Below are 21,095 nucleotides of genomic sequence, written 5' to 3'. Positions count from 1 at the left end.
TAAAAGTTAAGGTACAGCTCGTATCTTACACAATTTACATCAACCGTCATTGGTTTAGCTAGTTTGATCAAATTTTCAAACTACAATTACTCATATTATACGGTACACAACTGTATTATTTTTGTGTTTTTTTTAATCGGACCAAATCCGTTCGAACGAAAGGCTTTCGAGGATTGCCATTTAAAATAAATAAATTAATACGTTTTTTCTTTCACTCTCTTATTTGATTTTGAGCTATGCACGTTAAAGGACATTCCAATTAGCATTACTCTTTCGACCAAAAAAATTAGCATTAGTCTCAATTTATTTCTTTCAATAGAATCCAAAACAACATTACAATTTAGACCCTTTTGCAAGAAAAACACCCAAAATGCTAAATTTTCTCTTCCTTACCGTCTCTTAACAAGTTTGAAATTTCATCACTTTCCATTTAATTTTTCATTTTCCCCCATTTTCCAAACGGAGCCTTAAAGTGAATTTTATCTCAATTAACCCTTACATTAGACACATATGTCGCAGACAACTCCACCTCATGAGCAACCAAAATATTAGCCGAACAGCGGATGCACGACTTGCACGTGTCCATCCGTGCCAGAGACAACAATATTTTCTATCAGGATTTGTGAAAATATGATTTAGATACGCGCGAATCAGATGCATTTGGGTCAAAGTCCTTAATTTAATACTCCAAAGTCCTAATCGAATAGTAAGAATGGCCAAAACCTTAAGAAAGTTCCCAGTGGAAAATGAGTTCGAGTAGGGACTGTTTGGGATAGATGTGTAAAATGGAGGGGCAAATTGAGATATAAGTCCGCTTTGGGAGGCCAATTTGCTACGGTGGTCTCACTTGGGGGTCTTTTTGAAATTTTTCCTAAATTAATCGCGATGGTATACGCGGCTCCGCTTATCGTCTTCCCGTCTCTGGTCAGCACAGTGCGTACCGGCTTCGCTCGACAGTAAGGCGAGGCAAAGCAGTCCGCCATTTCCGACTGAATCGGCGAAGCCTCACGTTCTCGAAGAGGTGGTGCAGCGGCCTCATGTGGTCGGCTCTTCTGCGCTCGCGGCTCGCGCCGTCGTCCTCTCTCGCTCTCCACCAGCGGCAGTGGAGGCTAGGGTTTCCGTGCGCGAGCCGCGCCTGCTCCACCTCCGCCTCCGCCGCCGCCGCCCCCGCCGCCCCCGCCGCGCCCGGCGTCGATCAGTGGTCTATACTGGAACTGCAGGAGGTGGAGAAGGTGCTCAGCGACGTGAGGGCGGACGACGTGAAGGTGATCCCGGGTCGCCAGGATCGCGACTGGGCCGATTACATCGTGCTGGCCACCGGCAGGTCCTCTTGGCACGTGAAGAACATCGCTCAAGCCCTTCTTTACAAGGCATGTCCATCGCTCTCGATCGACTCTTGCGTTCGAGCTTTGATTAGCCTTTCGATCTCTAAGAACAGTCTCCTCTAGGATTTGTTGGTTGTGGGGCAGGAGTCTGTTTTCTGTTCCATTAAGCGATCTTCGCGCTTAGCTACTTTTGAGAAAATTGATCACGTCGAGCGCAAAACTAGAGCTCTATACACTATATGTTCGATTATCAAGGAAGAGGAACCTTTCCATAGTGTGCGATCGAGTTGGTGATTTCTGCAATCTTGCTCGGAAATTATTATTCTTGAGAAGTTATTGTCCATTGCTAACCATTTGGGAGTCCATCCAAACAAGCATTATGTGCTGAGATGCTTTTGGCCAATGCAGGCTAAACAAAAGCAAAAGGGAGCTCGAAGACTGATTCTGCCGAGCGTGTCATGGTCAATGTCAAGTGGGGGAAAATCTTCGGCAAAGAAAGAAGAAAAGGAAGGAAAGTGGGTTGTCGTCGACTCTGGTGTGTACTTTAATTGATGATAATTCGTGCCATGACTCTGATCGGCTGACATTTCTTTTTATTGTTTTTCTCGTCACAACTGACTCCTCTTGGATACCTGTATTCATCCGCTTGATTTCTATCTGTCAATAGTGGAGATCGCATTGTGTGTTTTGCATTGAGGCCGAGAGATTATCATAAATGGAGTTTGTTGCATCAGTTGTGTTCATGTGTGGTTACGTTTATGACTATCTTGTTTTTCCTATAGGCAAAGTAGTAGTTCATGCTCTTGATGAAGAAGCTAGAGCTTATTATGACTTGGATGGTCTCTTGACGACTGAGACCCTCCAAGAGGATTCGATTCAGGTACTTTTTGAGGTCTGAGATCAAGTCTTACTGTTCAAATCTTGTGCTTTATTATTGATGTCGACAGATCATTCATGAAGTAAAAACAATGTTTGCCAAGATATGTCTCTTTTGTATGCATACTGCATATACCTCTCTATAACTTCTATTCTATTGATGTATGCAAATCCGCAAACATGCACAGTTGGTGAAGTCTTAGAGAATCTCAGCTGAAACAGTAGAATGGCGAATGAGCGAGATACTAAGAATACTCTGTAATCTCGTCTACATGGTCATGGGGTTGATAAAAGAGGTTCCTATCTCCTTAGATGATTTTAGGATGTGTAGGTGTCTCCTTATATGACTTTAGGATGTCTAGATATCTCCTTCTCAGTTGCTTTGGTTTTTTTCTCCTTTAAAGTTTTGTCAATCAAAAAACATGTGGACCTAAGGTAACTCATTTACTTACACCTTTTGACTGGTTGGATTGGAAGATGATGTTATCTCTCTTCAATGTGTTGGAGGATATTCTTATTGTCACTTGACAATGGAAAGTGGGTTTCTCCAAATCCATGTCAAGAATACGCTGTTCGCAGTGAGTGATTAAACGGGTGAGATTTGAACATGAAGTTGTCTGCTTTTATTAAATGTTGAATGGTGCTTTGCCAGATTAAACTTGTACTTAGAACTTCAGTATGTCTTGTAAACTCATCATCTGTAGAAGTTATGTTTGAATTTATCTGTTAAACATATCTAATTTCATTCATTAATGCATCTCATTTGTATTCAGGATTTGGGCAAAGCCTTGGTGAAGATTCGTCGCAAGAACAACTCGAAACGGCGAACTCAAAACGGTGCATGAAAAACTGCCTTGTTCGCTAGTTACTTCGCCGGTTGGCCTCTGTACAGTCGAAGATCATCTTCTTGACGTTTATCGAGCTAGAACCTTGTTGAAGACGTAGAGAATTCAAATGACACAACCGGGCGAGGTCTTATTCATTTATCAAGGGGCAGAATGCTGGTGCGTGATGTAATTATGCCATCTCTCTTCTTTTGCGATCATTGCGAGGTGTGGAATCACATTTGTTCTTGTGGAGCAGAGGAGCCCAACTGCTTAAACTACGCTTGCTCCATTAGAGAGAGAGAGAGAGAGAGAGAGAGAGAGCAGTTTTAGATATGGTTGAACAAACCGACCTAACTTGCGTAGGCGGATTTGCTAATTTCTTTTCTGGTGAGTTTGGTTGGAAACCTGTCAAGATGCAGTCGGATTCTCCAAATTTTGAACTGGAATTCTTGAAATTCTGAGCTCAATATACTTGACATTCGGGTCCTTTTTATTTCCCGGAAGTTGGACGTTACTTGAAAAGTTCTTTTCAGCAATATTCTTTTTCTAAAGGTTCATTGTTTGACCGGAAGTTTTAGATGGGTTGAAGTTATTTTTTCCAACGTCATTGGAAAATCTTAGAATTTGTTTTTGACAAATGTACTGCGGTTTGGCAATTGGCATGGTAATATCTGCTCCAGGTTTTGTTTGATTGTTGGGCGGATGGTAAACGGGCGGCGGTATAAGTTAATTTGAATTTCGAAAGCAGTTAATTTAGAGTTTTGAAGGAGTGTAAATGAAAATTATAATTTTACTGGAAAACATGCTCTCTTTCAATGTTAAATCGGGTAAAATGAGAGTTGGTTTTTCACTGCCATTGTTATTTTCGAACGTGTTGTTGTTTTAATAATTTAGCTTAATATGTGGATAATTGTAATTGTAGTACATAATGTAGATTCATTTCGCATAGAAAACAGTATTGAAGAAGGAAAGACGGAAAATTACTAAAATCCCTCTAAAATGACACACGTTTCTTAAAGTTCTTGTGGACCTAAATTTTGTTCCTGGATATCTCCTAAACTTGATCACTCATAAACCCCTTGAAGTATTGCTCGTTTCTCGAACTCCTCTCCACGAAATTCTCATTACAGCTTTCCTTTCGCATCAATAGTGATCTTCCATCTCCAATTTTTTTATCCATGCTCAAGAAATCCTAAATTTTTTTCCGATTAAAAAACCTGGACAAATTTTAACATTTCTGAGGTGCACGCAAGTGACATGAACGGAATGTGCTATCTTCGGGACCAAAAGGCCATCGAGAAAAAGGATGAACCGTGCACTCGACGATGCATGCGTCCTTTAGCAAGCATTCTTTTCAACGGCGATGACCTCGAGAGGGTTATTGTGTCGGGAGAAATTAATATCAATAGACGAGTTATTGAGCCAAAATAATCAAGTCGAGGAGTTTTTTGGAGCAAAATCAAATGTTTGGGGGGTGGTTTTAAGAAGCTGGCTCCACTTGAGGGGGACTTTTGGAATTTCAAAAAACTTGCCAAATTCAGGAAAAGCACCACACCTGCTAAAGTGTCGCGAATCGTGACGCGGAAAGCAAACGCGCTGCTCTTCTTCGTTTCCATCGCCCTCACTAACGAACAGTACTCGGAAAACTCCCAAAAGGCAGCGCCATTTCTTCCTCTCTCTCTCTCTCTCTCTCTCTCTCTCTTTTCGCATTGCTGGCTTCGCTTTTCGCCGCGCGTCCTCCTCCTCCCTCTTCCCTCCTCGCCCTCCGGAGGCTCGCCGGATCTCTGATGGCCGCCGCTTCCGCGTCGAGCTTCGTCGCCTTCGGATCATCCGGAGTTTCCTCCGGCGAGCCGAGGCTCTCCTTCTCGCGGCAGCTGTCGCCGCGCATCGGCGGGGTCGGATCTCGCCGGCTCCGGACTTTCCCAGGTCTTCAGTGCGAGCCGCGGAGCTCGTCTGCTGCTCCTGGTAATGATCGATCACGCTCTTTCGCTGCGGTGATGGTTCGTGCTTATGCGCGGTTTCGCTGCGGTTCCTTTTGATGGCTTTGCTTAGAGGCTGAGCTTTCGTTTACCCGCTCTGATTGATTGCTTTTCACCGGTACGTAGAGGGAATAGCTGAAGTAAGATAGGCTATGGCAGGTCAGGCGATTAGCTCCGCGCTTACATAAAAGCAATTTCGAGGGGTGATTAGAAGTTTGGATCAACGGTGTCTGATCTTTTTGTTAATGCATTTCCAAATGATATGCTGCTGTTGCTGCTGCTAGCACAAGATATTTCAAGAAGTCAAAGTTCATATGACGGTTGTTGTTGTGGGTTAGCTGGAAAATTTGGCTATAATGCCCTAGGGCGACTCTCTTTGGTTTTGGGATTGTCGCATTGAAGCAAAGGATCAGAATATTCTTCAGTTGCAACTCTTGTGGTGTATATGAGTGAGCTAATAACTTGTTTTCATAATTTAGACTAGGAAAACTTCAGTAAGGGATATATGTGGAACCGGAGAAGTTTGCTGGATGGAATAAGATCCAGACCATCAAGAAGAATGTTACGGGAAGGCTGCTTGATCTAAGTAAATTAACTCACATCATTGGCACTCATCATGCAGTGATTCTTTGAAAAAAATGAAGATATGTGTTTCTATCTAACTGGTAGGTACTTTGCTTAGGTCTCTCTTTTAGTTTGGGGTTAAGTCCACTTTTGGATGGAGATGCTAATAGCGGACGATGAAAGGAGTCGACTGCACCAAGTAAGCATACCGAGTACTTGATTGCACAAATCAAGTAAATCAGAGGATTTGCTAACAACAATCAAACAAGTTAGGGGATCAAAAGTGAACTTAACCCTTGAGTTTTTAAATAATGTTTTCAACTTTTGTTTATTTGCTTAGTATCTGGTAGGGAGTGTATACCCCACTTGATAATTTGCAGCAGAATTAAGCCACTGTGGATACAAAAACAGTTGTTTCGAGATACTTTTTGAAACTTATCAGAATAGCATGTTTGCTTGGCTTCAATAAATTGGTATAAGATAAGGAGGATGGAAGATTTTAGTGTCATGAGAAACATGCAATACCTCCTAAGGTCCTCATAACAACCTACATTGGAAAGAAGATGTGAAAATTTACACTCTTTCAGCATCAGGTAGACGGTGTTGGCATGTACCCCTACCATTGCGTAGATGTACTGAGCCCTTTCCGAGTTTTTGTAGGAGAAATGGCTGGTTATTGCTGGAGAGAAGATTTGATGTGTGTAAAGGTTTATATGCAGGTGTCAGAGCTCAAGTTGCCACTGTTGAAAAACCAAGCACTGAAGAAGCACGTAATGTAGAATCCCCTGTAGTTGTTGTGACTGGAGCATCTCGAGGTATTGGTAGAGCAATTGCTCTGTCATTTGGAAAAGCCGGCTGCAAGGTTGGGAGATACTTTCACTTCTTATCGTCTTTATCTAAAATTCCCGTGAGAATTTCTTTTGCCTATCATTGCTATTGCCTATTATCATTCTGAATGGTCATGTTCTCGACCTATTGCAGGTACTGGTCAATTATGCTAGGTCATCACAGGAGGCTGAGGAAGTTTCAAAGGAGGTAAATCGTGCATACTGTGATAACTTCCTCCTGCTTTCCGATATATGGATTTCAATTCCTACTGATTCTTGTTCTGGTGGTTTTGATTTTGTGGACTGCTCCTGATAGTTCATGGAATAGCAAAAAGGAAACTTGACAATCTGCTCAAAGTAAAATAATTAAATGCAATATTGCAACCGATTGGTGATTTGGTTGAGCAAGCTATTGTCATCTTTTTTTGTTCCAAAGGCCTTATTAGTCTGCCTATAACTTGCATTTGCACTTGTAGATAGAGGCATGTGGTGGTCAAGCTCTTACATTTGGAGGAGATGTTTCAAAAGAAGCTGATGTGGAAGCTATGATCAAAACTGTAAGCCACGTTTCTCGTTTTGCTTCTTCTTTGGATTTCTTTTGGTGGGGCGGGTTCTATCCTTGCTTAATTTTGATGCTCTTGTTATGACTTCTTATGCTGCATGGTTGTTTCATGTGCAGGCTGTTGATGCATGGGGAACAATTGATGTTTTGATAAACAATGCAGGTGACTCGTAGCTGTAAATATGAAATTACTGATCTTTATATTACTTGCTATATGTGGTCTAATTATGCATGCATCGTGCTTTCAGGAATTACTCGGGATGGCTTATTAATGAGAATGAAGAAATCTCAGTGGCAAGATGTTATTGATCTGAATCTTACTGGTGTATTCCTGTGTACTCAGGTATGTGTTCGAATATTTTCCTTTTAAATTGGAGAAAAAAAGTTGCCGGTTTCTCTAACACAGAACTGAGAACCTGTACTGTATGCAGGCGGCAGCTAAAATCATGATGAAGAAGAAAAAGGTGACATGTCATTCCCAGCCTTTGAATTCTTTGTTATGCTGAGATTTAGCCCATTAAGTATGCTTAATTTCTATGACCCAGTGTTTAAACTACAGTAAAGTTGACATGCTTCAATATGGTTATATTTTTCCAATCCCATTTAAAAATCTGCTTTGCAGGGAAGGATAGTCAATATAGCATCAGTTGTTGGTCTGGTTGGTAATGTCGGGCAGGCCAACTACAGTGCCGCAAAAGCAGGGGTTATTGGGCTAACAAAAACTGTTGCTAAAGAATATGCTAGCAGAAACATAAATGTCAGTTTCCCATCTTGTTTACCATATTAAACTACTTCCATTGGGCAGTTCTGTTTGCATCTAACAGAAAATGTTCTAGGTTAATGCTGTTGCTCCAGGATTCATTGCATCTGATATGACTGCCAAACTTGGGGAAGATGTGGAGAAGAAAATCTTGGAGACAATTCCTTTAGGTGAGATATTCAAGGAGACTGTCTGTTGCGTATTGTTAACACGTGTTATTTGTTTAGACATTTCCTTTAGGTGAGACAATTAGATAGGCTTCGTATATCAGTGGTTCTGATTTTCTTTTGAGTCAATCCGGTTGCCGGCTGGTTCGTGCTGTAAAAAGGACCTGCTTACTTTTTTCAGCTCGATACAGCAGTTCATCGTACTGATTAAGGCCTTCAGGAGTTCAATAAAGATGATGAACTCTTCATTTACCGTCTTCCACACCAATAAAAACAACAAAATGCTAACGAATACGAGGATCCGAGGGATCGGGATAATGTGTCTAGATATTTCAGGCTGATAGTGATCATGTCTGTTGCATATGCAGGGAGGTACGGTCAGCCAGAAGAAGTAGCTGGACTTGTGGAATTCCTGGCCATCAATCCTGCAGCCAGTTACATCACTGGACAGGTAAAGCCTAATATTTGCATGTTTTTCTTTGTTGCAACTTTTAAACATAGGTATGGCTTGTTGTAGGAAGTTAAATCCGTGTATAATAGCTTTGAATTTTTAGGTTGGGTGTGATGGTGTTTGATATTTGATGTCTCTTATCAGTGCCGAATCGAACGCTACATTGCTGCGGTCATCTCTCTTTTTCTTTTCTGCACATGAGTTCTTACCTAGATATCTACTTCTTCTCTCCATTTGCAGGTGTTCACAATCGATGGAGGAATGGTAATGTAGATCAATGATTGATATTGCCTTTCGACGTATTCCAAACAAAGCTTTTATTTCAAGAATTCCTCGAGGATGCAATCAGAATTTGCCATGCTGCATAGTAACAGCAGCCTCGGGTAGTTTTGGTGACTGAGATGGAGACAATAAAAGGATTAAGACAGTGCCCTTTTAGAATAGCAGAGAAGAGTGTCGCCGAGACGAGAGTTGTCTAGACGACAATACATTTCAGGGTGGAATCACTCGGAACGAGTGGCTAAACTGGAGCCTTGGTAATTGCTATGTATTTCCTCTGGTTCTCAGGTTTTTTTATTTATTTATGTTATCTGTTTTCACGTCCAAATATAATATTATTTTGCACGGATCCGAAACATCGTTTTACTAAATTTCAATTTTGACTTTGTTAAATCCGTTGACTCTTTGGCTTGTGCTTCATGATGAGACCCAGTTCATCACGGGCACGTAAAGTTGCCAAAATCATCGATGACAATGCGACCACTCCTTGGAACCTTTTTTGCACTGTAGTCTGGTCGAATGATTGTTTGATGAGGAGCCTCTCGAACAGGGTAGTGCAGTGTTCGTTTCAATACGGTTAGGTTACTTGTATGTAGTAACGCCGCCGGTTTTTGATTATCTCTTTGCGTACCCAAATAGAAAAAAGGACTTGCCTGGAATGCAGGTCCTCTGTGCCTAGTTCTTCCATGTTCCTTTTTCGAAAAATCAGTAACACGTGTCATATATCTTTCAATCAGACAGATTAAGGCATGAGGGTACGGGATCTCTTGTCATCCTTCTATATGGATCACTCGCTTATCAGACCAAATTATGCATCCTAAACTGAATTCCCATCTCAAGTCTGATCCATCAAAAGCAAGATATCCACATTGACGTCAGATATCATGAGGAATTACTTCCTCCGCTAAATCACGGTTATGGACGCACCGCTCGGCTTTCCAGATGTGTAAGCCAAAACATTTGGATTGGCTGCCTAGGAAACGAAACTGCCGTCCCTCAGGTTTTTAGAAATCGAAAGTGTTCATTAGCATTCAGACAGACGAATGCGGTTAATTTTGTGTGAAATTCGAGGGTCTTGTTCGTGCTAAATTCCTGATTCCAGGCGTCGATCGTTGGTGGCCAGAAAAATAAAATAAATAAAAAAGAAGAATTAGGATGCACAGATCATTTAAACTTGCGTATGAAACAAATCGGGTGTTAAAAATGATGTTTTGGGTGGGCCAGACAAGAATATTGGACGCTTCGGATGAGTGCAACCAGAATATCCGATGGAGGCCTAAGGAATATCGTCTTACAGAGTCTAACCCGTGACGTGCGTCTAACCCGTGACGTGCGTCGTCGCACGTCTTGTGGCCAATACGCGAACGGGGCGCTCTCATCCTCTCCCTCCTCTCTCGGAACCCTCTCATCCCCCCTCCCCCTCCCCCTCCCGCACGCCAACCGTGGGATAAAATCGGCAACCCTCCCAATTCGAAAGTCACGCGAGATTTTATCCTTTCAAGTAAATTTTCATTCGTGCCCGCCAAAATTGTCACGCGAAGTCGAAAACGAACAAATCTTTACTTATATTTTTATCCATGGGGTGCTCTCAATAGAGGAGTTCTCGCATGGGCTCAGGTTAATATTAATGACGTGCGCCGACATCATGGGAGTCAGTAATTGCGCGAGCTTCCAATTAGGAGGGCCCAAAGAAGGAAGGCCCCAAAAGAGCGAGTAAAACGAGTGAGGGAACAAACAAAGACGAAAGTATCACGCCGTCCAATCTCCCTGATATTCCCCGGAACTCCGATCCCAAACGCTGCCGTTCGGCAACGACGGAACCAACAGCCTTCCTCTTCTTCGACCTTGCTTCATTCAGACAACAGCCGAAAACTTCCACGCCAAAACCAAAGGAAAAACACTCCCAACAACGTCCAGTCCAACCTCCCCCACATTCCATTCCATTTCCCCTCTTCTTCTTCTTCTTCTTCTTCTTCTTCTTCCTCCATCTCCTCCAACTTCTCCTTCTCAGGTCAACGCCTGCAAAACACACACAAACATCTCTCTCTCTCTCTCTGTCTGTGTCATGGAATCAGTAACAGCAATCTCTCCCTGGGCGACCCTCCAGACCTTCTTCCTCGCATTCCTCCTAGTCTACCTCTTCGGCTACTTCCTCCTCTTCGGCCGGTGGGGCCCGCGGAGCCGCCCCTTCGCCTCCAGCTGCTTCACCTCCCTCGCCCACGGCATCCCGGCTGCCGTTGCCGCGGCGATCGCCACCCGTGGCTCCCCGCTGCCGCCGTGGGGCCGCGCGGCCTACTCCTCCCCGAACACGGCCCTCCACGACACGGCCCTCGAGTTCAGCATCGCCTACTTCCTCATCGACCTCATCCACTACCTCGTCTTCTTCCCCAGCGACGTCCTCTTCATCATCCACCACCTCGTCACCCTCTTCGTCCTCCTCACCTGCCGCTACGTCGTCGCCCACGGCGCCCACGCGATCCTCCTCCTCCTCATCCTGGCCGAGGTCACCAGCCCCTGCCAGAACACCTGGAGCCTCGCCAAGACCCGGAAAGCCGAGGCGCCCTTCGCCGCACGGTTCTTCCGCCTCATGTCCCCAATCTTCTTCACCTTCTACACGGTGGTGCGGGGCGTGGTGGCGCCAGCCTACGTGTGCGACCTGGTGATGTACTATTCAATGGAGGATGTGGAGGATTCGATACCCAAGTGGGCTTGGGTGTCTTGGGTTGTGATCATGGGGAGTGGGATATTGGTGAGCTTGCTCTGGGTCCTGAATAACTGGAAAATCTGGTTCCGGGATCACAGAAGCTTCGATGTGCAGAAAAAAGATGGGTAAGAGGCTGGGGAGTCTTGGTGTTCTTCTCAGTACATACAAGATTGAATGGGGTTTTGGATGGGATTAATTGGGAATCAAGAAGTGTACATGTACACACGACATGTCAGGATTGTCGTTAATGCCGTAATTACTTAGTTTCTCCAATTGAAATTTATAAGAATTAGACATATATGGGGTTAGTCACAAGTCAGTCTGTGAATTGTGAATTTCTTTCAAGACTGCTCTTTGGTGCTCATAGTCACGGTGCCGAAGGGCGGCTGTACATGTTGAACCAGCATTTTTTCTTGATTGTAATCGATTAATTCGATGATTTCTACGTTTTGCACGGTGGGGTTGAATTGTGATATCTGCTATGATCCAGCTACTGATATTCTCATCTAATTGGCTTCTAGTATTTAACCAAATAAGAATGAGGACCCCAAGCAGTGGCATGAAAGAGTGTAGAAAACGAACTTGCAGTAATCATCAGGATTTAAAAGACAGTTATTGTTACAAGCTACATAAGATTAGCATCAACTCTGACATGTGAACCAACCTGGTACGTCTGTATGCCCACGTCCATCCAATTGCTCTCTCTCTCTTCTTCTGCTCTAGCGCTGGATTCCGTTCCAAATTTCCTGATACACACCTCTACCGCGCAAGTTGAAGAAGTTCAGAAAGCCCATGCTCACCGGAGGGGCATATTTCAAGCCATAAATTTACCATGCTTACACCTGCAGCTTCCTCTTCTACGATCTTTGAGTTGTGTTAAAAGCAACAGTTCTGATCAGAAAATTAAATCCCGATGATAGAAGCACTTGCTCTGTCGGGAGTTCCTTGGTAATTGAGCTCCACAAATGTCCCTCCACCTTCGCCCTTTGCTAATCTTCCTGGATTTATGCAAATGCACTTTGCCTGTGGTTCTCCTTCGATTCTTCCACCCAGAGGCACCACCTAAGTGCATTAACCTCATCATTTCTACTTCTAAACAACGGATGCATGTAAATCAGTAATCATCTCATATAGAATATCAACAGTGAAATTTGAAAGGAACAGCTTGTCGAGATCTTCCAGTGAGACATGGAATATGCGAGGCAAGTGCGAGAATAGATCACCTTTACAAAGTACTTCATGTCCGAAGGAAGGATGAGAACATCTGGAACCAAAGAGAAATGAAGGGCTTCAGGAGCAAGTGAAAGATCCAAAGGAATGCCTTCTGCTGGTGGATATAGAGGATAGAAGCTGCCCAAAAGATATCACAAGTCATTGATTTACACAACCTACCAAAAATGACATTTTTTTATTAGGAAAGGTTTTGAGAAAAATTCTCTTTGCATTTGGTACCTGCGCTGACTAAGAATATGGTATGCTAGTCTGCTCATTCGATCACTTGGTATGCCATCTTTTGGATTTCGTGACATCTCCTCTCCACTAAGCTGTTTCAGGATGTCCACAGTGCAACACCCTATCGTGACCTAAAATTTCAAATTGTTTAGGTAAAGCCTCTGGTTCATATCTTATAGCGTCTAAAACCCACAGATACGGGCATCAACCACGACTATGAACAATGTTGCCATCATTAACGGTTCAGTATTTACCTCATTTGCTTCGAAAATCCCTGGATTTGTAAGACTGGTGATCTGGGATAAAGAACCCATTTGCATGAGAGAATGAAAAGAAATTGTCAAGAACAAATCCTCATATGGTCATACCATAAACGAACTTCTGAAAATGTACCTGATGCTTGAGACCTAAAGGCGAAATATCAAAGCCAGGCTGCACAAAAAGGGACAGGTAAATTAAAAGAAACAAATGAAGAAGAAAAGCTATAGCCAATCAAACACTTCCAGTATGCCAATAATCACCTGAGGGAAAACAAAGTCATGGTTAGCATCCCTAATGGATGGCACAAGAACTACACGAGCAGCATCACCCAGATACTCCACGTAATCCTGCAACTGAAAGATGAAACGCCAAGGTGAGATTCAAAGAAACAACGAACATTCAAGTTCCATTGGTCCTTTTGCTGAGTATACCTTTCCTAGGATTTCCTGGTGAAATATGTCGTCAAAGGTCATGTCAATACTTCCTCTCCTAACCTCGGGGTGTTCCGAATCAACAAATGGCCCGAGCTGAAACAAATCTAGTTCAATCAAAACATGGTTTTTCCTATCCTTTTTCCCTAGTGAAGGGGAATATTCTACACGATTGCAGAATTAACAGCTATCTCACCAGTACAAGCAACTGAGGCATCTTTCTTCTTGCATATGCAAGCAGCTCGGTCAGAGGCTCAAAGAACAAATTGTCTGTTGTAGTAAAAGGACCTGCTGCAATAATCTGTTCAAATAACATAAGCAGGATTGATTAGCTGCAAAATTAAACGGCACTCTTTAGCCTGCCAAGCATATATCCATTGTCAAGCAGTTTATGTAACTCTCTAATAACTCGAAAGTTCAACTTTTGAGAGTGATCTGTCAGCTTGTCCATGTGGGATGGAGGAAGCTGCAATCTAATAGCAGAAACAAGTGCACTTCCCTTGATGAACAAAAAGGAATGGCTTGAAGGGTGAGGGAGTGTGGTAACCCCTGCAACTCAAATGCTTGTTCATTCCTGTTGGACCACTCTGTCCTGTAGCAATTTAGTGGAATTGCCTAAAACAGCGCTTTCCTCCTTTGCTTTGCACCGTGGAAAATTTTGACCATGATTGTATCACGCACTGTAGGCTAGAAATTCCACGAGTGATGCACATCATCACGGATGACAATGCCCAAAGGTATCATCACCAATTGGAATGTAAAAGGAGATGGCTTGGTGTTTCTAACTATGTTCTACAGGGAGCTCTTTAGCTATCAATCTTATCCCTCTTTGAAGGAGTTTATCAGAGTATTACCCAAACGCCACCCATGACAAGGAAACTATGCACGGAAGAAGTTCCTCCTAAAACTAAAATAGTTTTCCAAGGTAAGTTTTTAAGCACCTAAGCTAGCAAGATGAGCCAATTCCCCTGTTCTTTTAGTAACAAGCATAATGAGTTCAACACTGCTTTAATAGAAGATGGCATCTGCATGAATTAAAAAGCAGAATCACTTGTTTTTTCTTCCCGATGTGATTGGTTAAATGTGCCCGAGGACATAATGCCGTTTTCAGTACCCCAGAACCATATCCTTTATAAGATTCATATACTCAAGTTCTGCCTTTATACTTTCTAGCCCATTCTAATTTGGTCTCCAGTCCCCTTTCTATTATGACCTTACTTCTACCAGAAAGCCCATATCTTCTTGCTAGAGAAGATTGCATGAAATGTGATATCAAATCCAATCTATGCAACTCTCATCTTTCCGATTTAACATTTAAGTTGAAGATTTCCGACTTCCAGTTCCATGCTTACAAATTATTTCCAAGTAATTCTTTTCTTTGTTATATCATGTAGTCCAAAGCGCTGGGATTGTGGATATGGTAGTGCTTCAGGTGGAGAAATAAAATGCACAAAAATGTAGATAAAAGAAATACAAGAAGAAGAAATGTCAAATGACACCAGCTGATCTAGATATTGAAAGTATATGAAAGACTCCCAATTTACGCACCACAGAGAGCTCTTGGGATGACGAAGCTGGACCAGTGGAAACGGTTTCCTGTTCCAGAGCTTGCTTCTTTGCTGGAGGAGGAATCACATCAGCCAAAGCATTCACGGGGACAGATTCTATAATTTTGGATGCAATTAGACAGTGTCCGCTAGGATTGTTGCCTTCAACTCCTACTATCTGTCAAAAAATGAGGAGGTTTTTGATTTATTGAATGCACATACACTGAAATAGCATTGCTTACATCTATACACTGTTTCTTTCCTTCTTACCTGGCCTGGGAAAATAGAAAACTGGCTCAATCTCTGTAGGTCCAGGCGGACACATTGCCCGCTGGAGTGTTCAACACTGTCACGGATATTCAGTGAGAAACAACAATTCATTGTGATACTAAAGAAATACTCAAAGCACTCCCCTTTTTTTTTTTTTTTTTGGGGGGTGGGTCAAAATTCAAAGCAGACTTAAACCAATGGAAGAGCATCATAACTGGATTAGGAATGCCTTACATCTTACAGCCCCTAGCAACCATGAGCTTGACAAATCTGAGCTAAACTACTTGTCTAATGATTCTTTTAGAGTAGAAAGGCAACATATATTAACTTCCTATCAGAGTACTCATAAGATACTGCTTAAGATAAGTAGGATAACTCAAACTGCAATACCTGCTTTGCAACAGGATGGACTTATCATTCAAGTGGCCTTCTCCGTCGCAACAGATCATACCAACAGAAAATATGCTTTTCTGAGACCAGAGAATACCATCAATGCATTGTGAAAAAGTGAGAAAAGAAATCGAGAGAGGGACAGTTATAGCCTTTATCAACATTTATATGGGCTAAAAAATCGGAAGTTCACATCAACTGTGAACCAATAAGAAATAGAGAAGAAAGCATGTATGGACCACTATCGTCCTATGAATATAAATGGAAAGAGGGGAAGTTTGCTGGGGAGCCACATCACCTGTGAAGCAAGAGTAGGGTCTACTGGTTCCTCATAGAGGCCAGAAGCAACAAGAGCACTTTCATGTCTTTTAATACGGTTTTCAAGCGCGTTAAACTACATCACAAGAATGAGAATGGTCAGTTGTATAGACAAGAAGGAGACTCGGGAGTGGTTTTGTGCCATAAAAAATATTACTAACTCTGTCTTCAGTTCTATCATACATAAATCTGCACCCAGGTTCCGGCTTTGTTACATTAATCGCCAAGGAACATCTCTTGTGAGGTTGTACTTTCTTGATAAAATCATCCTCCGAACTCTCAATATCGTGTTCCATTTTCCCATTCTCTCCTCCCGACTGCTGATTAATGCTGAATCTCACAGCAAACTTTTCCGTTCGTTGCCCAAAAGGCGTGATAAGTGTTGATGCTTTCCCAGAAGAATAAGCCTTCCCACTTGTTTGATGCATCAGATCAGACTGCTCTGGAGAGAGATTGGATCTATGTGTCGGAGTGCCGATGTCATCTTCTTTCGAATATTCATCTTCATTATTCAAAATCCTGCATGCAAGGAACGTGACGATTAAGTTTGAAAAACAGAGGAGAAGTATTTCGACAACAAGAGTACTATATAAGAGTGCAGGAGCAGCATCCAACCAAAAATTATTATCAACTGAATTGCCAAGTACAATTTCCCTGATCCTCCTCTGACAAGAAATGAGATGCTGGCCTTAATCACCAAAGCCCTTTTACTACAGAACCCAAAATGAAATCACAATAAAGATTCCCCGGGAACTCCCAGTCTCAAAGATTTCCCTTATGCCATTACTTCAATGTAAGATATTGACACGAGTCATCAGAAAAAAGATAACAAGAGGACTAAGCAAAGCTCACATGTCCACGTCTTTACTCGAGTAAACGTGCAAATTCGGCTCCTCCTTGATGACCGCCTCTTTGACCTTATTTTGCAGGTGAAGCAAGAACCCGTCCATTTCCGCATCCTGCACCGTGGACTCGTTCAGTTGCCTGCCACGTGATTCAAGAGCCGCACCAATTAAAAAACACGGGAATTCGCAAACTTTGACACGGATCAGTATTCAGCAAGATAGATACAGCATGCTCCCCCGAGATATCGAAACACTGGAGCTGATAACTGCCGCCAAGACAACAGGTCAATCGACGCAACGAAGGAGACAAAGGACCTCCCCAGTCAACTGAGCTGGAAGAAAAACGAGCACGCTTACGAGGAAAACAACCGGACGACGACAATTAGCTTTCGCCTAATCGATATTGGCCCTTCGCTAGCTTCCTATCGAGCTACCAAACCACTTCACTCGCCAAGATCCGTTGAATTACATGGGAAATTGATGAGGGTACCTGTTGAGGTAGTACAACTCCCAGTTCGATACGAGATCCGAGGGACCGAGCTTGTAGTTGATGCAGAACGCGAGGCCTGAATCAATCCAAAGCGGAACCGAATCCGTCAGCGCCAGATTTTTCGAGACGCGCGCGCCTCGAAGAGATGGATTTGGGGCGGGTAAAATGCGGTCGAGTTCGGAAGTCAAAGAAGAGCCTTACATTTGCGGAGTACCTCCTCTTCTTCTGCTTCGTCCAGCGTGAAGCCGCTCTCGTTCAGCTTCGCTTTGATTTCCTCCTCCATCGCTCGCGCTCTCGCTCTCTCTCTCCGTCTCGCTCGCGGTTTCTCTGTCTAGGGTTTACGCAGGGATTTGGCGGGAAAGGTGCCTCTGGGGAGTTCGTATGTAGCGGGAGGAAGGGGGGGCGAGAGATGAGGGGAGAGCGTCCGGCTGCAATTCCCATTATGTCCTTGGGTGGGGAGACGATGTCGTTTTAGACATGGCCGGCTGAAAAAAAAATTATGGATGTGAAAAAATTGGCGTCGCCCGGACTCGAACCGGAGACCTTCAGTGTGTTAGACTGACGTGATAACCAACTACACCACGACACCTTGTTGTGCTAAATGTTATGTTAATTCAATATAAACTCTGAATTTTGCGGCTCGGTTTGTTGATTCTTGTTTGTCCCCCGAGTATGCGTACGTACTTTATTAGCCTAGGGAAAGAAGAAGGAGAGGGGGAATAAAGATCCTTCTTGATTATAAGGATATCAAAGATGCACATCTCGATTCTCGTCGTCGCCGCCGCCTCCTCCTCCTCCTCTCTCGACATATGCATGTGTGAATTTAGAAAACAAACTATTTCCCCCTTATTGTCTACTCAGAATATATTGCGTATCGACTAGTCTAACTGCTTAATTGGACTGGGAACGAGTTAAGAGATTCCGGCATTTTTCATTTTGCAACTTAGGTTGACTAATTTTAGTATGTCAAGTGGTAAAGATTGGGATGCTAGTGACGATATTGGATCATAGACCGAAAGTAATTTCAAGTAACTAAAACCAATCTCTTATTAATAAAGCTCCGCTTGTTTCATGGAAATGAATGATTTGAAAAATATTTTTTTAAAAATAACTAATTATATCTCTTGAAATAAAAAAAATCAATATAAAATAATCAACAATAATCTATGTTTAAATAGTTTGTGGATGATGAAAATGTATTCCGTTCGTTCATTTTTGTAAGCGACACGGATGGTCATCTTTTTGAAAAATGCATTCCAAATCGTTCATTTTTCGCGAAATAAACGTACCCTAAATTTCGTCTGTTCGATTAAAATAATTAAAAGCGCAGAAATTCGTTGTGAAAATTCGAAAGTAGGGAACGGAAAAGTATAATTTATCCTTTGGATGAAGAGAATTTTTTTTCACCCCCATCCTAATCCATCGAACCAAAGTGCATCGCAGCCGTTGATTTTATGAATGTCGTGGACAAATCAATTTCTCGTGTTGGGAGAAAAAGTGGAAAAACGAACCGTTGAAGGAGCCACTTTGAAAAGAGGGGAGTCGCCGCCCAAGGACCAGACAAAATAGAGAAGTAGCCGTTACGCTATCGCTGCAAATATATCCTTCGCTCCTTTTTGAATCGTTACGCTCAAACCCCTAAAAGAAAAGGAGAACGATCAAATCTTTCCAAACGAGTCTCCGCTCGAATCAGCCATTTTCGCAGTCCGTCGTACTCACTCGCCGCCCTTCGCCCTTCGCCCTTCGCTTCGCGGCTCTGCGCTCTTTCCCACGGTCGGTTCGGGCGATTTCTCCCTTTGGAATCTCGCCGCTGCACTGCCCGGTCGGTTTGTTTGTTCGATCTCTGTGGGGGGCGGGGGCGAACTCATCTAGCATGGCTGCGAAAACCGTCGCCAAGGACATCATCACGCTGCGCGGCTCCGCGGCCATCGTCAGCGAGTTCTTCGGTCCGTTCGCCGCCCGTCCTTGGTTTCGATTTCGAGATTCGTTCGTTGTTTCTTTGCTGTAACCTTTTTGCTGATTTCGTGGGTTTGCGTCTGGTTCTTCGTTTTCAGGTTATGCTGCAAACAGGTGAGTGGGACTCTGGCGGTGTGTACTGTGCATGATCCCCGTTTGCTCTGTAGGCTAAGTGTAGACCTAATTCGGTTTATCGATTGAGAATCGAGTAATGAAAAACTATTTTGGGGGGTTTTGATTTTTTCAGTATTCTATACAATCGCGGGGTGTATCCGGAGGAGAGTTTCGCGAAGGTGAAGAAGTACGGGCTTCCGATGCTGCTTACTCAGGATGAAGGTGTCAAATCCTTCATTGCCAACTTAAATGCTCAGCTTTCGGGTAAGAAAAGATTCAACTTTTGCAACTTAGATAGTTCCCCCCCTATTGCTGTTATGCTTGCTTCTGTAGACAATGCAGAGTTAGGGAATGTGTTAAGATCGATTTGCGCTCATTGGGTGGCGAAAAAGGAGTGTTGGACTGTGAGTTGAATGGTTCGACCTCGGGGCTTGATTTGTTATGTAAAAAAGGCGTATTCTTTGTGTCAAAACTCGACCGCTAAACACAACAAAAGGAGAACTTCTGTTTAATTTCCTTGGAATGATGTCTGCTACAATTATCTGATGAGTCTGAATGTCAAATTTTTGCTCGAAAGAATGGTTGGAAGCTGGCAAATTGCAAAGGGTTGTTCTTGTTATAATGAGCAAGGCCACTGGTGAGGTGTTAGAGAGGTGGAACTTCAGCATCGAGACTGATGACGAGGTCGTCGAGAAGGGGTAATTTAAATCAAGTTAGCTTTTGTTTGTTTTCTCTGTTTGCCTTCCGGGTTGTTGTCACTGAACACGTGGTGGCATCGTTCTGCTTTGATTACAGAGTCTCGAGAGAAAAGAGCGACAAAGAGATCATGAGGGAGATTCAAGCAATTATGCGACAGATTGCTTCGAGCATCACTTACTTGCCATGCCTTGATGAACCCTGTACGAAGGATTAGTCTGGCGACCATTTAGGTAATACAGTTCACATGCTCCTGGGCTTTGTTTGATTTAGAAATTTTCTCGCTCGTCTTTGTAGGTGTATTCGATGTGTTAGCATACACTGATAAGGACGTGGCGGTTCCGTTCACGTGGATTGAGAGCGACCCTAAGTTGATTGCCAATCCACAGATGGTTAAGTTGCATTCTTTTGACACAAAGGTAAGTTGGACATATACTTTTGTTCTTCTCTTTTCAAGGTGTGTCTTAAGTTGGACATGAACTTCAGTAGCTCGCTATCGTCGGTTCTTCTGCCCTTCTGATGCATTATGTCTTTCTGATGTTTTGCAGATACACAAGGTGGACACGCTTGTATCATACAAGAACGATGAATGGGATGAGGAGTAATTTCCCTTGCGTCTTAAACGGGATATTGTGAATCTTTTATTCACATTTTGTACGATTTGAATGGAATGACCCCGAGAAACAATGTCCTAAGTTCCTGTTACGAATCTACCAATTCTGTAATTTTTGTTAATGCACCCCGAAAAATATGGCAATTGTTGAACTCCTTTGTCTGTCCCCTTTTGACAAAATCATGGCGTTCCTGTTCATTGTCAAAAGGACTTGAGGTGACCTCAGCAGGTTAAAAGGAAGAATTCTCAAAAGGGTAGAAAAGCAAAATAATGATCTCAGTAGTTTAATTACAACATTGTTATGGGCCAAAAAGGCAGTTTTGTCAACAGGATCTCGGTAATCCAAGCAGTTTCACGTGCGTAATAATTTCATTTCGATAATCCGGGCAGT

The 21,095-nt window shown here is 43.0% G+C and overlaps 5 protein-coding genes and 1 non-coding gene across 7 annotated transcripts; 4 read left to right on the top strand and 2 right to left on the bottom strand.

The window, feature by feature from the left end:
- Positions 1-907: 907 nt before the first annotated feature.
- LOC130137815 (protein Iojap-related, mitochondrial) lies at positions 908-3,531 on the top strand. The gene is made up of 4 exons (XM_056310099.1): positions 908-1,370; positions 1,734-1,860; positions 2,108-2,205; positions 2,975-3,531. Exons 1-4 carry the CDS (start codon positions 1,038-1,040, stop codon positions 3,044-3,046), a joined length of 630 nt encoding a protein of 209 aa, XP_056166074.1. The 5' UTR covers positions 908-1,037; the 3' UTR covers positions 3,047-3,531.
- Positions 3,532-4,635: 1,104 nt separating this feature from the next.
- Positions 4,636-8,962, top strand: LOC115671825 (3-oxoacyl-[acyl-carrier-protein] reductase 4-like). The gene is made up of 11 exons (XM_030593479.2): positions 4,636-4,993; positions 6,291-6,433; positions 6,553-6,606; positions 6,875-6,955; positions 7,078-7,123; positions 7,209-7,303; positions 7,392-7,424; positions 7,583-7,717; positions 7,797-7,890; positions 8,256-8,338; positions 8,579-8,962. The coding sequence occupies exons 1-11, from the start codon at positions 4,816-4,818 to the stop codon at positions 8,609-8,611; spliced, it is 975 nt and encodes a 324-aa protein (XP_030449339.2). The 5' UTR covers positions 4,636-4,815; the 3' UTR covers positions 8,612-8,962.
- A 1,720-nt stretch (positions 8,963-10,682) lies between these two features.
- Positions 10,683-11,450, top strand: LOC115671818 (TLC domain-containing protein At5g14285-like). Its single transcript, XM_030593470.1, has one exon. It carries the CDS (start codon positions 10,683-10,685, stop codon positions 11,448-11,450), a length of 768 nt encoding a protein of 255 aa, XP_030449330.1.
- Positions 11,451-11,891: 441 nt separating this feature from the next.
- On the bottom strand, positions 11,892-17,699 carry LOC115671824 (uncharacterized). Of its 2 annotated transcripts, XR_004004633.2 has the most exons (17): positions 17,527-17,699; positions 17,326-17,401; positions 16,843-16,974; positions 16,152-16,509; positions 15,971-16,066; positions 15,673-15,752; positions 15,283-15,358; positions 15,014-15,190; positions 13,662-13,766; positions 13,466-13,561; positions 13,295-13,387; positions 13,167-13,205; positions 13,028-13,069; positions 12,774-12,904; positions 12,545-12,671; positions 12,164-12,383; positions 11,892-12,080 (listed from the first exon to the last, which is right to left on the bottom strand). XR_004004633.2 is itself a non-coding variant. In XM_030593477.2 (16 exons), the coding sequence occupies exons 1-16, from the start codon at positions 17,606-17,608 to the stop codon at positions 12,225-12,227; spliced, it is 1,869 nt and encodes a 622-aa protein (XP_030449337.1). In that variant the 5' UTR covers positions 17,609-17,699; the 3' UTR covers positions 11,892-12,224. The 2 variants fall into 2 exon arrangements, 1 of the variants encoding a protein (XP_030449337.1); XM_030593477.2 differs by having other exon boundaries at positions 11,892-12,383.
- Positions 17,700-17,840: 141 nt separating this feature from the next.
- TRNAV-AAC (transfer RNA valine (anticodon AAC)) lies at positions 17,841-17,914 on the bottom strand. The gene has a single exon. It is a non-coding gene; the product is annotated as a tRNA-Val (tRNA).
- A 1,076-nt stretch (positions 17,915-18,990) lies between these two features.
- Positions 18,991-20,851, top strand: LOC115671741 (mitotic spindle checkpoint protein MAD2). Its single transcript, XM_030593372.2, has 7 exons — positions 18,991-19,271; positions 19,380-19,395; positions 19,529-19,659; positions 19,973-20,093; positions 20,191-20,294; positions 20,389-20,510; positions 20,640-20,851. Exons 1-7 carry the CDS (start codon positions 19,199-19,201, stop codon positions 20,694-20,696), a joined length of 624 nt encoding a protein of 207 aa, XP_030449232.1. The 5' UTR covers positions 18,991-19,198; the 3' UTR covers positions 20,697-20,851.
- Positions 20,852-21,095: the final 244 nt, after the last annotated feature.

Source organism: Syzygium oleosum, unplaced genomic scaffold (genome assembly GCF_021117445.2).
Source record: "Syzygium oleosum isolate NSW1041296 unplaced genomic scaffold, Sole_v2.1 Sole_v2.03, whole genome shotgun sequence".
NCBI lineage: Eukaryota > Viridiplantae > Streptophyta > Magnoliopsida > Myrtales > Myrtaceae > Syzygium > Syzygium oleosum.
The sequence above is the reverse complement of the archived record's forward strand: the minus strand, read 5'-3'. Positions and strand labels throughout refer to the sequence as shown.

What these genes read in the sequence shown, in the direction of transcription:
- LOC115671741 (XM_030593372.2), top strand. Translation starts at nt 19,199, where the DNA reads ATGGCTGCGAAAACCGTCGCCAAGGACATCATCACGCTGCGCGGCTCC. An exon ending in GACGAGGTCGTCGAGAAGGG is followed by an intron (nt 20,094 to 20,190) that starts GTAATTTAAATC and finishes CTTTGATTACAG; the next exon opens with AGTCTCGAGAGAAAAGAGCG. An exon ending in GCCATGCCTTGATGAACCCT is followed by an intron (nt 20,295 to 20,388) that starts GTACGAAGGATT and finishes TCGTCTTTGTAG; the next exon opens with GTGTATTCGATGTGTTAGCA.
- LOC130137815 (XM_056310099.1), top strand. Translation starts at nt 1,038, where the DNA reads ATGTGGTCGGCTCTTCTGCGCTCGCGGCTCGCGCCGTCGTCCTCTCTC. An exon ending in CTCAAGCCCTTCTTTACAAG is followed by an intron (nt 1,371 to 1,733) that starts GCATGTCCATCG and finishes TGGCCAATGCAG; the next exon opens with GCTAAACAAAAGCAAAAGGG. An exon ending in TCCAAGAGGATTCGATTCAG is followed by an intron (nt 2,206 to 2,974) that starts GTACTTTTTGAG and finishes ATTTGTATTCAG; the next exon opens with GATTTGGGCAAAGCCTTGGT.
- LOC115671825 (XM_030593479.2), top strand. Translation starts at nt 4,816, where the DNA reads ATGGCCGCCGCTTCCGCGTCGAGCTTCGTCGCCTTCGGATCATCCGGA. An exon ending in GAGCTCGTCTGCTGCTCCTG is followed by an intron (nt 4,994 to 6,290) that starts GTAATGATCGAT and finishes GTTTATATGCAG; the next exon opens with GTGTCAGAGCTCAAGTTGCC. An exon ending in CCAGTTACATCACTGGACAG is followed by an intron (nt 8,339 to 8,578) that starts GTAAAGCCTAAT and finishes CTCCATTTGCAG; the next exon opens with GTGTTCACAATCGATGGAGG.
- LOC115671818 (XM_030593470.1), top strand. Translation starts at nt 10,683, where the DNA reads ATGGAATCAGTAACAGCAATCTCTCCCTGGGCGACCCTCCAGACCTTC.
- LOC115671824 (XM_030593477.2), bottom strand. Translation starts at nt 17,608, where the DNA reads ATGGAGGAGGAAATCAAAGCGAAGCTGAACGAGAGCGGCTTCACGCTG. An exon ending in TGCCTCAGTTGCTTGTACTG is followed by an intron (nt 13,562 to 13,661) that starts GTGAGATAGCTG and finishes GATTTGTTTCAG; the next exon opens with CTCGGGCCATTTGTTGATTC. An exon ending in ATGACTTTGTTTTCCCTCAG is followed by an intron (nt 13,206 to 13,294) that starts GTGATTATTGGC and finishes CTTTTTGTGCAG; the next exon opens with CCTGGCTTTGATATTTCGCC.